Genomic DNA, 14919 nt, shown 5'->3' on the forward strand with positions numbered 1-14919 from the left:
TGTCCAGTTAAGCTCCCTTACATTCCTGATTGATGGGCTAAGAAACCGGTGTCTTCTCCATTTCAGGCCCATGATTTAGCTGTGCCGAACCACATAGTTCTTTTTATTTTATTTCTGTTGCCCTTCTGATGATTGACATCTAGAACTGCATCATTTCCCTAGAAAGGAATCAAGAACTGCATCACAAGTTCACAACTCAATACCAAAATAAATGAAGATCAAGAAACCCTTCAATAATGAAGGTAAAGCAAGGGACGGCAGCTTCAGTCTTAAAAATCAGGTCATACATATCCAGATCGCTGTCAGACAAAACTCAGTTCTTTTGGTCAACAGTTGCAGCAAATTTGGTCACTGCAAACACAGTGACATATATCCTATTTATACGTACTTGTAAATACGAGAAAGGAATATATTGCTACATATTAATTTCTCCTTTCATTCCTATCCATAGTGATATCACTGGCCAGTCGGTAGGTACAGACGATCTGATTAATGCTATTGTAGTAACTTCAGAAAGGTTTTTTACAGGCCACCTGAATCTTCCTTTTACACATCGCCCATATACACAATAGTTTCGACAAAATGATCATGAGGCTATCCATCCATTGATTAATTAATTAATCTTCAGCTGATACCATCCCTTGCTAATCTCACACCGGACCTGTAGTATGTGTGAAAACTGCAAAGTGCCATTAAATTTCAAACATGCCCAAAATGGGAGCAGTCATATCATGGCCCGATCGTGCCTGTGTCGAAGTACAACGTCGTGCCGGAGGAGGACCCTCCTCCTCCGGTGACGCCCTCCATGAGAGCGAACCGCATGTCCTCCGATGGCTTCCAGTGCCTCTTCCTCTGGTTGATGAACCAGTTGTTGATCTGCTTCGGGTCGAGCCCCGTCATCGCTGCCAGCCTCACCTTGTCCTCCTCCTGCAAACATCATAGCAATCTATGAGTGATGATCAAGGTGGATGCGGGTGTTAGATAGAGAGCCGTGTATCGCAATATTTACCGTCGGGTAAGGCCAGCGGTAGTGTGTGTTCCACCAGTCCATTAGAGCCAGCCGCGCGTCCTTGGGTAGTTTCCCTTTCTTCCTCTTCTTCAGGAACTCGGACCGGAGACGGCTGAGGCAGCCACTGTACTTCTTGAGCAGCATCTCCTTGAGCTCATGGTCGGCCAGCCGGGAGCTGTGCTCATGCATTCCCGCTTCAGATACGTCGGCGTCTCCTGAGCACAGTTCGTCCTCCGACGACCCCACCATTTCATCTTGCATCATGGACGCAGCACAGATCAGACACGGTTTTAGAAGAAAAAAAGTAATGTGTGGCGTCAGGATCGGAGTGTATGGTATTAAGTACAGTATATTTGGTACTGGTTTGGACAGAAAAATCGGAGCTTCTTCAGAAACAGAACAAGAGCAAGATATCATCGATAAGCAGATAAATGCAGAAAATGGGCTGTTTCCACAGAAACTACAGCGAAGCACATTCAGAAACGAGGCACTGTCGAAATTTGTCTCAAAAACAGAAAATTTAAATAAATGTGTGAGAATGTGCTATGCAACATATCCAGATATACTCTTTGAAGAAAAAAAAACGAAATGAATGGAACCAGATGTTCACATGATTAGTAAATATGCAGTGACAAGTGCTAGCCTTATTTTCTAAATGAAGGGCACTGTGTTCTGCAACACCTAGTGCGGCTGAAAGCCGGTATAAAAAGCAAGCTTAACTTTTGGCCTCACAAACTTTACAAGAATGAAGAATAGTTCACTGCTAGTGCAAAACTGCAAATTCAGTTTGTGCTTCAGGAAATAGAGACCATTTAAGCGTTATGAAACCGTGTCTAGGAGGAAGTAGACACTTTTTTGATATAATAGAAGCGGGACTTGGTGTGACAATTCCGAAATTCGTCCCTGACAGGAATCCAGCTCCGGTCGTTGGGGTGCGCCACTGCGACCCCAACCACTAGGCTAAGCCCACGTCGTCCCCATTTAAGCGTTATGGCTGGGTGCCTGGGTGTTCCGTGGACCATCCTACAGCAGTTCAGTTCTGTGTCAGCATATGGCTCTTTTGTATTGTTAGTGAAGTTTCACTAGTACAAGTTGTAACTTATGAAGCTTAATCTGTCACAAAAAAGGACATCAAGTCTCCCACCTTTCTCATATGTCGATGCAACTATGGTTACCATCAGAATGGAGCCTGTTTGGTCTCCAGCTAAGACTCCAAGACTTCGTAAAGCCAGAAAGAGAAGAATCATTTTTTGCACTATCTTGGCTATATATAAATATTAGGCTAGGTGACATTACCTATATGATTTAAGCTGCCCAAAGAATCTAAGTCTCATAACAATATTGCTGGTCATTTAACAAATAGGAATATCTCAAAGTAACTAATCTAGCTAGACAATAGACCATGTACCTGTTTCATGTTTAGTTATTTACCAATTGATTCTTTTTTGCTGAAACAGTAAGAGAATTACCTAATGCAAAATTTATTAGTGAAAACATATACATCAAAAGGAAACAAATAAACTAGAAAAATAGCCTCGCGCAGACTCAAGGCAACCATATTCCTTTACTTTTGCTCTATGTATTTAGCAATTGAGTCATGCATCTTTTCAAATTCTAGCAGTAGGCCATCTTAAGTGAAGTACACATAAATAAAAATTATTGTATTGTACATTTTTTTCAAATGATGACACCCTAGCTGATCATGCAAACAATCTTTCCCTCAAGGCTATTTGATGGAAGGGATACACTCAAGGAGACAAAAAGATAAAAAAGTCAAAATATATGGATGCACAAATTAGGCATTGACCATCCATTTGAAATTCTCAACTATTCTATCTTATAGATAGATCATATAAACCCCATTTTGTAAAGAATTATGTTGGAAATTCAGCTGTAAATAACACCACAATAGGTGTACCAACCCTTGCTGAATCCAATAAAACTAAGCATATCTATACAATCTTAAGGAGTACTCCCTCCGCCAAAAAATAAGTGTACGACTAGCTTTTGTCCTAGGTCAAACATTTTTAAATATGACCAACTTCCTAGAAGAAAAGGTAGCAAAATTTATAACACTAAATTAGTATCACTAGATTCATCTTGAAATGTAGTTTCATCATATACTAATTTGATACTCCGTACCACATATGTTGATACTTTTTTCAGTCGAATTGTTCAAATTTGAGAAATTTTAACATAAGTCAAAAGCTAAACGTACACTTATTCACAGAAGAAGGGAGTGCCTTATGAGCGGTGACAAAAAAGAAACGAAAAAGTGAGAAAATAATTGAACTATTATGAACGTGTTGAGTTATTCGGTCATCTCTGATATGCGACCAATCAATGGAGGCTATGGATCACATCCTCATAGGTTGCCCCTTCTTGCGGACCATATGACATAAGGTGCTATATATCTTGGAAGAGATATTGACTTACATCACAGCTGCCCGGGAACAACTTCGTGGACTAGTGGCAGATAGCCATTCATTTTCCTCCCACAGCGGCAAGAAAAGACATCTCTTGGGTGATCTTGCTTATGGCTTGGTGGATTTAGAAGCCATACAACACGGTTATCTTCAATGATGCACAACCCGACATCACTTATCTGCTCGACACAATCAAGGGGGAAGTCTGATCGTGGGTGACGACCGGAGCATCTGGTCTTGTAACACTGCTTCCGGTAGGACCAAGCTTTCAGAGGTGTGGCACCAATGTGGACCTTCTGGGCTTGTACGAAAACTCTCCTTCTCTCCTTTCTATCAATGAACCGAAAAAAAGTGTTTTCTCGAAAACATTGCCAACTATATAGTGATATTTCTTCTAAAAAAAAACCATTTAGTGATAGCTCATACGTGGTAGACCGAATGAACTAAGATATATAGCATTGCTATACTTAAGAATTGCCAATCTAGCTCCATATGGCACCTTAAGCCATATCATTTTTTTATAACGTATGCTCGCGAAAAACTACAACTGAATGCTTGAAGTCGACATACGTATTCCTTTAGATATATTAGTCTCATCTCTCAATGATTTGCAACCTTAACTAGGTAAATAGGCTTATAGGCTACACATCTCCAAACTCAACTTGTACGAGTTAGAGCTTTAACAAGTATATCCAGACTAACTTCTGATCTATTGCTAAATTTTCCCATTAATGAGAGATAATGAAATATGCTATATTTAGTAAACTAGGTAATGTTGCTATGTAATGATCATGTTCCATGCTCCTTTTTAGTTCCCAGTACGTTCCTACTTGGCATTGTACCAAATATACCACAAGGCAGGAGAAACAAAATATGAACTGTTCTAACCAGAAGCACTACTGTTTGATAGGTCAGGTGATATATAATAGACCCATCACATGTTTACAATGTCCCAGCCGTCACAGTAACAAAATGTCCTTTGGACTTACTGGACACACGAAAGTTCCCAAAAGTTTGCGTGTTTTCACCACTCCAACCTCACCTGTTTGTAATAGGAAGATGAGTAATTTTTCAAACTCCTCTTCTTTTTTTCCCCTCAAAATTAGGACATAACTATTGTATCTCTGAAATAACAAATTCACAAAACCATACTTAAGCACACATTCGACATAACTTGCACTATCTCGGAGATAGCACTTCAAAGAACATCAATCTTAAGAAGCTGCCATGCACACCGTATGTCAAATGAAGTGTATTTTCATGCATGCTTTAAAATCTTCTCTTATAAATAGTTTGCTAATATAAGTGTGGTTATGAGAAATCTCCGGGGATTTCTTTTTGATTAAATTTTTGATAGATTTGTGGATGCAGAATGGCTTAAGAAACGTTTCCTCCAACCAAAAACACCTAAAGACCACTGTCAATTAACCTTAAATCACATAAAGATTAACAAGAAATGGACCTAAAATTCTATGATCAAAACTGCAACCAGTACTTAATTACAAGTACCAATAAGTCTACTCCAAAAAAAATAGTACCAACAAGTCTAACGCACATCTCAAAAGATCTCGAGCATGGGCGATGTTTTAAAAACACACTCCCTTGTTTCACAACTTTTGGTTTTAGCTTAAATTTAAACTACAATTACGACAAGAATTATAGAATCAGATGGAGTACAATGAATCAAACGACTGCTGAAAACACAAACAAACAATACTTACCAGAACATTAATCTAGCAGGAGAAACCAAAAGTAAGATAGTGGGAATGAGCTAGCCACAGAAAAAATAATCTCCACGCTCTCCACAACAGTAAAAACTTCACCATTGGGCACACCAGTGTTTAACTGGCAGGCAAGAGCTAGCAAGATTCTTTCTTTTTCCAAAGCCATCGTCCCGGCTCTCTCAAGTTCCATCACCGGCCCGGCCGGCCTGCAAAGTCTACATGTAGCTAGCCTAGCTAGCCCTCTAGGGAGAGAGTGTGTGTGTGAAAGATCTAGAGAGATATAGAGAGAGAAACATGCATAGGTAGCTGATGGATGGGTTGCAAGGACGATGGAACCTTGGACAAAACCCTACACGAGCAGCACCAAAGCTTTACTCTTCCGGCCCCGTGGTCTGACACACCTGCGCCCCATTTGCATGGACACGATTTGACCTATCAAGAACACACGCACGCACGCATTCATCATCATCTTCAAAGCCACATCCACACACACAAGGCATCAAACACTTTGACAAAACAACACATCAATGGCGAATCCAAAGCTGCGCATGGTACAGCATGTGCAGCGAGCCGGAGAAAATCAAGACGCGCGCGAGCGCGAGGTGCATGTATGTATGTATATGTATATGCATGCGAGTTATCATGTACCGGAGTGCGGCGAGGTGGCGGTAGCGCCGCCGCCGCAGAGGGTGGTGAGCTGCGACCGGATGGTGGTGAGGAAGGAGGCGGCGTCGTCGAACGGCCGGGAGAGCTCCTCCTTGTACCGCGACAGCAGCCGGCAGTAGGCATCCTGCATGCGTCGTCGTCATCTCCACATGTAATAACAAGCTAGAGCTAGCGCGCGAGGATTGATGGAGCGAGCTGCCGTGAACTGTCTGTACCTACCATGAACTCGTCGAGCTCGGGGTCGAGGCCTATCTCCCCGGGCGCGGCGCCCCCACTGCGCCTCTCCGGCCGACCGATCTCCTCGAGCAGCGCGGCCACCTCCGGCGGCGCACCCACCTGACAAATCAAGAATCGGTTAACGCGGTGCGCAATTCCCGGACGATGACGAGCTGGGCGCGCGCCGAGAGCTACAGCGCAAGCAAGATGGAGTTCGTCGGAACAACGGACCTTACGGCATTCGATGTAGGCGGAGAGGAGGGAGGGGTAGCGGGGGTGCCCAGCGATCTGCGCCTTCATAAGCTCCGTCAGATCCGGCGTCGACGGGTGGGCTGCCGCCGGCGGAGGCGTCGGCGGAGAGCCGGCGACCCCGGACGCCTCGCTGCAGGCCGCAGCGCCCCCGCCGCCGCGCGAGATCCCCGGGTGGATGCTGTACAGATCCTCCATCGGTATCCTTCTCCGCGCGCTCGCCGCTAGCCGCAGCTCACACTGCTCACCAACTTCGCGGCCAGCACAGTCCAGCTACCAGCTGGACACCCATCTCATCTCCATGCATCTCACCATGCCCACATGTGCCAGAATAGATCAAGAAATGGTTACTAGCTGCTAGCTGAGTAGCAGCAGGAGGAGGAGACGGATCGAGTATAGTTCTTTGTCTGGCTCTTGGGGTACGGCCGGTATATCTTCCAAGAAGAAGAAGAAGATGATAATAAAGAGGAAGAAAAAAGCAAAGGGAGCGAGCGTGATTACGGGGAATTCAGCAGCCGTTTGCACTGCAGCCTATGCTGCTGCCGCTGCAGAGGAGCAGGTGCTTGTGATCTCGGCGGCAGCGGGAGACATGGGGGGCGGGCAGCAGGCAGGCTTCGGCTTTGGGAGGATGGATGGAGGAGTCAGAGAGATGGAAGCTGCGAGATTGGGAAAAGGGAATGAATAGCTTGGAGCAATCCATCATTGGTAAAGTTTTATTGTTAGGTGCTTTTTTTTTTTATTTATTTTCTGTGGGGATAAAATAATGTGCGGGTGTTTTAATATTGAGACTTTTCGTGTTGCGAGAGAGAGGGGATAGCGGCATAGGGCAATCGATGAGTGGTAAGTTTGCATGGGTGTCCATCTTGGAGGATGAATTCTCATGGATACCCTTGACATGCGGTTCTTTTGATGTTTTGTCCTCTTAAGGGCTACTTTAGGAAATATGATAGAAAAATTATAGGAATAGAAAAATATAGGATTAGTATGGCATATCTAGTTGAATCCTATGGAAAGATGAGTTCTTTTTAATTGTGCCAAAGAAATTTTCCATGAGGTATGACCTCATGTTTATTTCTATAGGATTATTTTCTATAGAATATGTTCCCAAGAATCAAACAACTAGTGTAGGAAAAATTCTATAGGATCTAAATCCTATACAATTCCTACACAATTTCTATGAATCAAAGGACACATAAGGATAGAAGGTAAATATTTTGGCATTTCCTTCTTTTCGGCCTCAACTATCATCCTACCCGGCATTGATAAGATAACACTACTATGCATCCTTAGTTATATATTTTGGGGCTAAAATAGTGATTCTCCTCGATTTCAAAACTAAGATTGTCTACCCGGATGAAAATGGTACGGATTATTTTCAACCGACTGACCGGTCAAAGGCTTATGGAAGGTATGAAAGGACTTGGTAAGATAGTTTCTGGATACATTTACATATACGGCTAATGATTAACGGATGCGAAAAAGGATGTGGTTTTACTAATATCCATTTGTATATAAATATATATTGTAATTGATGGTTATATCCATCGGCAACTAAAAAATCAAACATTTTCTAGGCACCGCCATGTTTGTGAATCACATTCATAGGAAGCACGCAGGTCGTTCAAGGAAAATTTTAAGTATCCACAATGGTCATTGAAGTGTGAGTTATAAAAATACTCTATCTTAGAAAATCATAATACATAAAGTTGATTTCAAATAAGTCGGTCCATATTATGTACAGCATGTCAGTCCTATTTTCAAAAAAAGATATGAAAAAATGTTGATCCACAACCGAATCGCAATTGCCCTGTATTTAATCCGTATTCAAAATTGATAGGCTCCGATTTCGTATTCGTATCCACACACTATTCACTCCGACCCTGAATCTGAAAAAAAAAGTTTACGGATATGGTTTCACTGCTATAGGATGGTATCCGCTCCATTTCTCCCATATGTACCTGGCATGTGTCGATTGTCATGTGCCTCCACTCCCTGAAACTCAGTTACCATGCCTCAACTGAACTATAGGATGGTATCCGCTCCATTTCACCCATAGGTAATGGATGCATGTGGTAGCATAGGATACTAGGTAAAAATAATTCCTTTGTAAAATGGAAAATTTTCTCGACGTGCTCTACCTCTAAAATCAGATTTTAGGCACATTTGGTTAGTTTACAAAAAATGATTAATCTATGGATATCGGTCCTTAAGGAGTTCATACAGAAGGAAAATAAGAAGATCATATATCCTTCTTATTCCTTATAGTGGTTCTAAGAATCACAATGACATATGATACATTATCCTATACAGATAAGTTTAGACCCTAGTTGAGTAATCTTGTTTTTAACCATGAAAGAATAGCGAAAGCTCATATAGTACTTTACGAATACTCGAAAAAAGCTATGTACATGTATATACAATATAAAGACACAACTGCATCAAATTGTCAAACCGTCGCGACAAAGGGGGAATATTTTTGTCCTTCACCCTATGCTCGTGCATGGTGATATCATAAACAAAGGCACGATGCCAAGATTGTAAGGAGGGTATATCCATGTAGAAGCTAGATGCCTCCATTATGTTTGTTCCTTCTATTTGTGACAATTGGCCAAAGTAACCGCTCGAGAACAGAAGTGGGTGACTGAAGATTGCTGGATTGGGTGGTTTCCGTAGTGCGCACCCATGTTTTTTATCTGATCGTTTGGTTTCAGAGGGAGCGCTTCAAAACTCTGCTGGCTGTTAATATCATGGAGTTCGTTTTATTTCCATGGTGCTAGCGGAGAAGGTCATCAAGCCAAGATCGGTGGAATAGCTATGAGGGTCGGATCTTGGTGGTGAGGTGGAATTGGCTTGGTGCTTCATGACTTGAAACAATATGGTATGTGGGGGCGACTGCACAGGAGAAGTTCAGTGTCTTATCTTTTAGGGTGAAAGTCCAAGGTCTGACCTTAATTGGTTGTGTCTGGCAATGGTCTTGTTGAAGGCATTGTTTTGAGAGAGATGACTTTCTTCAGAGTGAAAACATAAGATCTATGATCAGGTGACGATAGCGTGTGTGCACGGTTTCCTTCTTGGAGGCGTCGCTTATGGCGAAACTGATCTTCTGGTGTTGTCTTGGTGGTGTTAGTGTTGTTGTTTCAAATGATGGATCTCTGTAGCGGGGCCTTTCTTTTTTGTAATTCTTTTCTTTTTTTGGTTGTGTGCATCATTTATGCTATTAGGGTATAATATTGTTGCAGAGGCTGTGTGTAATTGATATCTCCGCGATATTAATATATGCTCTTTATCGAAAAGTAACTACATGCCCCACATTGTCTCTAGGATCCCAATGGATTTGTAGAAAATTCAATGATGTTGAAGTCGTAGCGAAAGAAAAGATGCATCCAATCCTCCGTTGCACGAGAAAGGCCTACACCACTGAAAGTATAGAGATGGTAAACCTAGAGGGGGGGGGGGTGAATAGGTTTCTACAGATTTTAATTCTTTCTTTGCAATATTAGGCTTTGCGGAATATAAAGGTGAGCCTAATGCAAACTAGGTGAAGCAACCTATATGAGGATACAACTAACTCGAGCACGAAGGCTCTCACGGGCGATTAAATCACAAGTAAGGAGTTCGGTTAGAGATAACCGATAGTACGCGGAGACGAGGATGTATTCCCGTGTTCCCTTGCTTTGCAACAAGGTACGTCACGTTTGGAGGGGTGGAGGTCCCACGAAGGATTCCCCACGCCACGAAGGCTCACCCTATTCTCCGGAGTCTATCCCACGAAGGAATAGCTCACTCACTTGTGGTAGACTTTGAGGTAGCCTCCAAACCTTCACAATCTTGCCCGGAGCAAATCCACGGCCCGGATGCTTCCGGACTCCTCTTGCCCACCTAGGGTTTCCAAGGAACCCTAGGAAGCAAGCTTCTCGATGAATACAAGGGGGAATGAGATTTGGCTTGGTACAACGAGTAGATCGGGTCCTCCTCTAACGATTCCGGAGGGATTTGAGTTTGGGTGGAGGAGGAGGTAGATCCGAGGCTTTTGGTGTTTCTAGCAATGGAGTAAGAGAGAGAGAGCTCAAGAACAGCTTGTAGTGTAGTGCCTAACTGTTCAGAGGTAGGAGAAGGCCTATTTATAGTGTTCTTCGAAATATGGCCGTTGGTCACTTGCCACCTCAGCTTTTCTCTCGACAAACCCGGTTGACCGGACCACAGACCGGACAGCCCGGTGGTGAGGCCGGTCGGACCGGACCAGCGACTGGATTCCCTTTGCGTCGTCCTGGAGCTCCTCCGGTTGGCGCCCGGTTGGCGCCCGGTTGGCGACCGGTCGACCGGGCCGCACGCCGGACTCTCCGGTTGGTAGGCCGGTTGACCGGTCGGCAACCGGATCTGTTGGGTCCTTGTTTGGAGCCCGGTCGACCTGGGCCGCACGCCGGACTCGCCCCGGTTGGCGACCGGTTGACCGGGCAGCACGCCGGACTGGCCGGTTGGTGGCCCGGTTGGACCGGGCTGCAGACCAGATTTCTGCTGTAGACCCTTTTTCGATTGTTGCTGAAGTGGGGGGTCCCCTTTAGCCTTCTTGTTCCTTTGATACACCATTTATACCTCTTTGCCTAATACCTGAGATTATCCTTATAAACATATTAGGCCAAGTACTCTAGCACGGTGTCATTGTTACCAAAATAATGGATAAGGGTAAAATACCCTTACAATCTCCCCCTTTTTGGTATATGATGACAAACCGAGCTAGAGTCACAAATAGATATTATGATAAGCTCTAAACCTTGATTCCATATAAGATATTACGACAGCTCCCCCATAATGTGTGCACTTGGAGAATTTGCGTTTTAATGCAAAGTGCACCATTTGTGGAACATGAGAAGCTCCCCCAATATCTTTAGGAAACAAGCATGGTATGGAGATGTGCATATCAAGATATATAAGCATAGCACACATAATCATCCTAACATAGAGTAGCACACATAATAGTCGTCCATACACACCCATACACGAATTATTCGAAGTAGCAAATGGTTCTTGAGAAAACAAAGCAAATAAGCACAAGCCATATAAGATCCAAATAAAGCAACACCCATGGCTTGTGACGACGATAAAAGAACCCCGTGGTCCTAGACTCTACTCTCTTCTCCCCCTTTGGCATCGGAACACCAAAAAGGCGAAGAAAGAGGAGAGATGCTATCGCACCCATTCAGTAGAACTGATGCCCGGAGGAGTAGGAGCTCTCGCCATCAGTGCGTGCAGTCGCAGCACCTTCATCCTCATCACCATCATCATCAGCATGAGGACTTACAAATCCGGGCTGGTGACCGGATCTGTCGACTTGTGAAGTTTTGCCCAGATTTTCTACCACAAAATCACAAAAACTCATAAACTTGAATATAGACTATAGCAATAGAGTGGAGTAAGTTCACTGTGTTGTGAGACACTCTAAGGGCATGAGGACTTACAAACCCTAACCCTAACCCTAAAATTTCCCCAAATCTTGTGAAGAAATTACAATGTGTGATGAGGACTAGAGAATAGGGAGAAAGGGAGAGCACATTACCCGAAGACATGGTCCTCCTTGATCAAGAGAGCAAGAAGAACACAAGGTAGGGCTTGAAACCCAAGAACTCCAAGATTTCCCAAAATAGCTTGAGAGGGACCAAATCCTTTGGTGGAGTTGCTCCAAGGGGCCCGATCTATGGTTTGGTGGAGTTTGGGAGGTTTCTTGTGGTGGGAAGGTCCTAGAACGTGGTGGAGGTGGTGGAGGCGGCGGCCATGGAGGTTTGGGAGTTGGGGGGTGATACGCGTACAGCACGCGTCCGTTGGGAACCCCAAGAGGAAGGTGTGATGCGTACAGCGACAAGTTTTCCCTCAGAAAGAAACCAAGGTTTATCGAACCAGGAGGAGCCAAGAAGCACGTTGAAAGTTGATGGCGGCGGGATGTAGTGCGGCGCAACACCAGAGATTCCGGCGCCAACGTGGAACTCGCACAACACAACCAAAGTACTTTGCCCCAACGAAACGAGTGAGGTTGTCAATCTCACCGGCTTGCTGTAACAAAGGATTAGATGTATAGTGTGGATGATGATTGTTTGCAAGAACAATAAAGAACAATAGCAGCAGATTTGTATTTCAGTATAAAAGAATGGACCGGGGTCCACAGTTCACTAGAGGTGTCTCTCCCATAAGATAGCATATTGGGTGAACAAATTACAGTCGGGCAATTGACAAATAAAGAGAGCATAACAATGCACATACATGACATGATGAGTATTGTGAGATTTAATTGGGCATTACGACAAAGTACATAGACCGCTATCCAGCATGCATCTATGCCTAAAAAGTCCACCTTCAGGTTATCATCCGAACCCCTTCCAGTATTAAGTTGCAAAACAACGGACAATTGCATTAAGTATGGTGCGTAATGTAATCAATAACTACATCCTCGGACATAGCATCAATGTTTTATCCCTAGTGGCAACAGCACATCCACAACCTTAGAACTTTCCGTCACATCGTCCCGGATTTAATGGAGGCATGAACCCACTATCGAGCATAAATACTCCCTCTTGGAGTTAAGAGCAAAAACTTGGCCGAGCCTCTACTAATAACGGAGAGCATGCAAGATCATAAACAACACATAGGTAATAGATTGATAATCAACATAACATAGTATTCTCTATCCATCGGATCCCGACAAACACAACATATAGAATTACGGATAGATGATCTTGATCATGTTAGGCAGCTCACAAGATCCGACAATGAAGCACATGAGGAGAAGACAACCATCTAGCTACTGCTATGGACCCATAGTCCGAGGGTGAACTACTCACTCATCACTCCGGAGGCGACCATGGCGGTGAAGAGTCCTCCGGGAGATGAATCCCCTCTCCGGCGGGGGTGCCGGAGGCGATCTCCGAATCCCCCGAGATGGGATTGGCGGCGGCGGCGTCTCGATAGGTTTTCCGTATCGTGGCTCTCGGTACTGGGGGTTTCGCGACGAAGACTATATGTAGGCGGAATGGCAGGTCAGGGGGCCACACGAGGGCCCCACACAACAGGCTGGCGCGGCCCAGGCCCAGGCCGCGCCGCCCTAGTGTGTGGCCGCCTCGTGGTCCCACTTCGTCTCTCCTTCGGACTTCTGGAAGCTTCGTGGAAAAATAGGCCCCTGGGCGTTGATTTCGTCCAATTCCGAGAATATTTCTTTACTAGGATTTCTGAAACCAAAAACAGCGAGAAAACAAGCAAGCGGCTCTTCGGCATCTTGTTAATAGGTTAGTGCCGGAAAATGCATAAATACGACATATAATGTGTATAAAACATGTAGATATCATCAATAATGTGGCATGGAACATAAGAAATTATCGATACGTCGGAGACGTATCAGCATCCCCAAGCTTAGTTCCTGCTCCTCCCGAGCAGGTAAACGATAACACAGATAATTTTTGGAGTGACATGCCATCATAACCTTGATCATACTATTGTAAACATATGTAATGAATGCAGCGATCAAAACAATGGTAATAACATGAGTAAACAAATGAATCATAAAGCAAAGACTTTTCATGAATAGTACTTTCAAGACAAGCATCAATAAGTCTTGCATAAGAGTTAACTCATAAAGCAATAAATTCATAGTAAAGGTATTGAAGCAACACAAAGGAAGATTAAGTTGCAGCGGTTGCTTTCAACTTATAACACGTATATCTCATGGATATTGTCAATGTAAAGTAATATAACAAGTGCAATATGCAAGTATGTAGAAATCAATGCACAGTTCACACAAGTGTTTGCTTCTTGAGGTGGAGAGAAATAGGTGAACTGACTCAACATAAAAGTAAAAGAAGGGTCCTTCGCAGAGGAAAGCATCGATTGCTATATTTGTGCTAGAGCTTTTATTTTGAAAACATGAACAATTTTGTCAATGGTAGTAATAAATCATATGTGTTATGTAAGTTATATCTTACAAGTTGCAAGCCTCATGCATAGTATACTAATAGTGTCCGCACCTTGTCCTAATTAGCTTGGACTACCGGATCATCGCAATACACATGTTTTAACCAAGTGTCACAAAGGGGTACCTCCATGCCGCACTGTACAAAGGTCTAAGGAGAAAGCTCGCATTTTGGATTTCTCGCTTTTGATTATTCTCAACTTAGACATCCATACCGGGACAACATGGACAACAGATAATGGACTCCTCTTTAATGCATAAGCATGTGGCAACAATTAGTATTCTCATATGAGATTGAGGATATATGTCCAAAACTGAAACTTCCACCATGATTCATGGCTTTAGTTAGCGGCCCAATGTTCTTCTCTAACAATATGCATGCTCTAACCATTAAAGTGGTAGATCTCTCTTACTTCGGACAAGACGGACATGCATAGCAACTCACATGATATTCAACAAAGAGTAGTTGATGGCATCCCCAGAAGCATGGTTATCGCACAACAAGCAACTTAATAAGAGATAAAGTGCATAAGTACATATTCAATACCATAATAGTTTTTAAGCTATTTGTCCCATGAGCTATATATTGTAAAGGCGAATGATGGAAATTTTAAAGGTAGCACTCAAGCAATTTACTTTGGAATGGCGGAGAAATACCATGTAGTAGGTAGGTATGGT

The 14919-nt window shown here is 43.5% G+C and overlaps 1 protein-coding gene across 1 annotated transcript; it reads right to left on the reverse strand.

Annotated features, from left to right (window-relative positions):
* Positions 1 to 729: 729 nt before the first annotated feature.
* LOC124649242 (homeobox protein knotted-1-like 10) lies at positions 730 to 6539 on the reverse strand. The gene is made up of 5 exons (XM_047188894.1): positions 6273 to 6539; positions 6045 to 6161; positions 5808 to 5949; positions 1010 to 1263; positions 730 to 927 (listed from the first exon to the last, which is right to left on the reverse strand). The coding sequence occupies exons 1-5, from the start codon at positions 6486 to 6488 to the stop codon at positions 730 to 732; spliced, it is 927 nt and encodes a 308-aa protein (XP_047044850.1). The 5' UTR covers positions 6489 to 6539.
* Between the last annotated feature and the right edge of the window lie 8380 nt (positions 6540 to 14919).

This window comes from Lolium rigidum, chromosome 4, assembly GCF_022539505.1.
Source record: "Lolium rigidum isolate FL_2022 chromosome 4, APGP_CSIRO_Lrig_0.1, whole genome shotgun sequence".
NCBI lineage: Eukaryota > Viridiplantae > Streptophyta > Magnoliopsida > Poales > Poaceae > Lolium > Lolium rigidum.

Bases quoted from the DNA above. Each gene is read 5' to 3' on its own strand.
- LOC124649242 (XM_047188894.1), bottom strand. From the start codon at position 6,488: ATGGAGGATCTGTACAGCATCCACCCGGGGATCTCGCGCGGCGGCGGG. The intron at 5,950-6,044 runs GTAGGTACAGAC...CGACGCATGCAG, and splicing joins CCGAGCTCGACGAGTTCATG to GATGCCTACTGCCGGCTGCT. The intron at 928-1,009 runs GTAAATATTGCG...TGATGTTTGCAG, and splicing joins ACCGCTGGCCTTACCCGACG to GAGGAGGACAAGGTGAGGCT.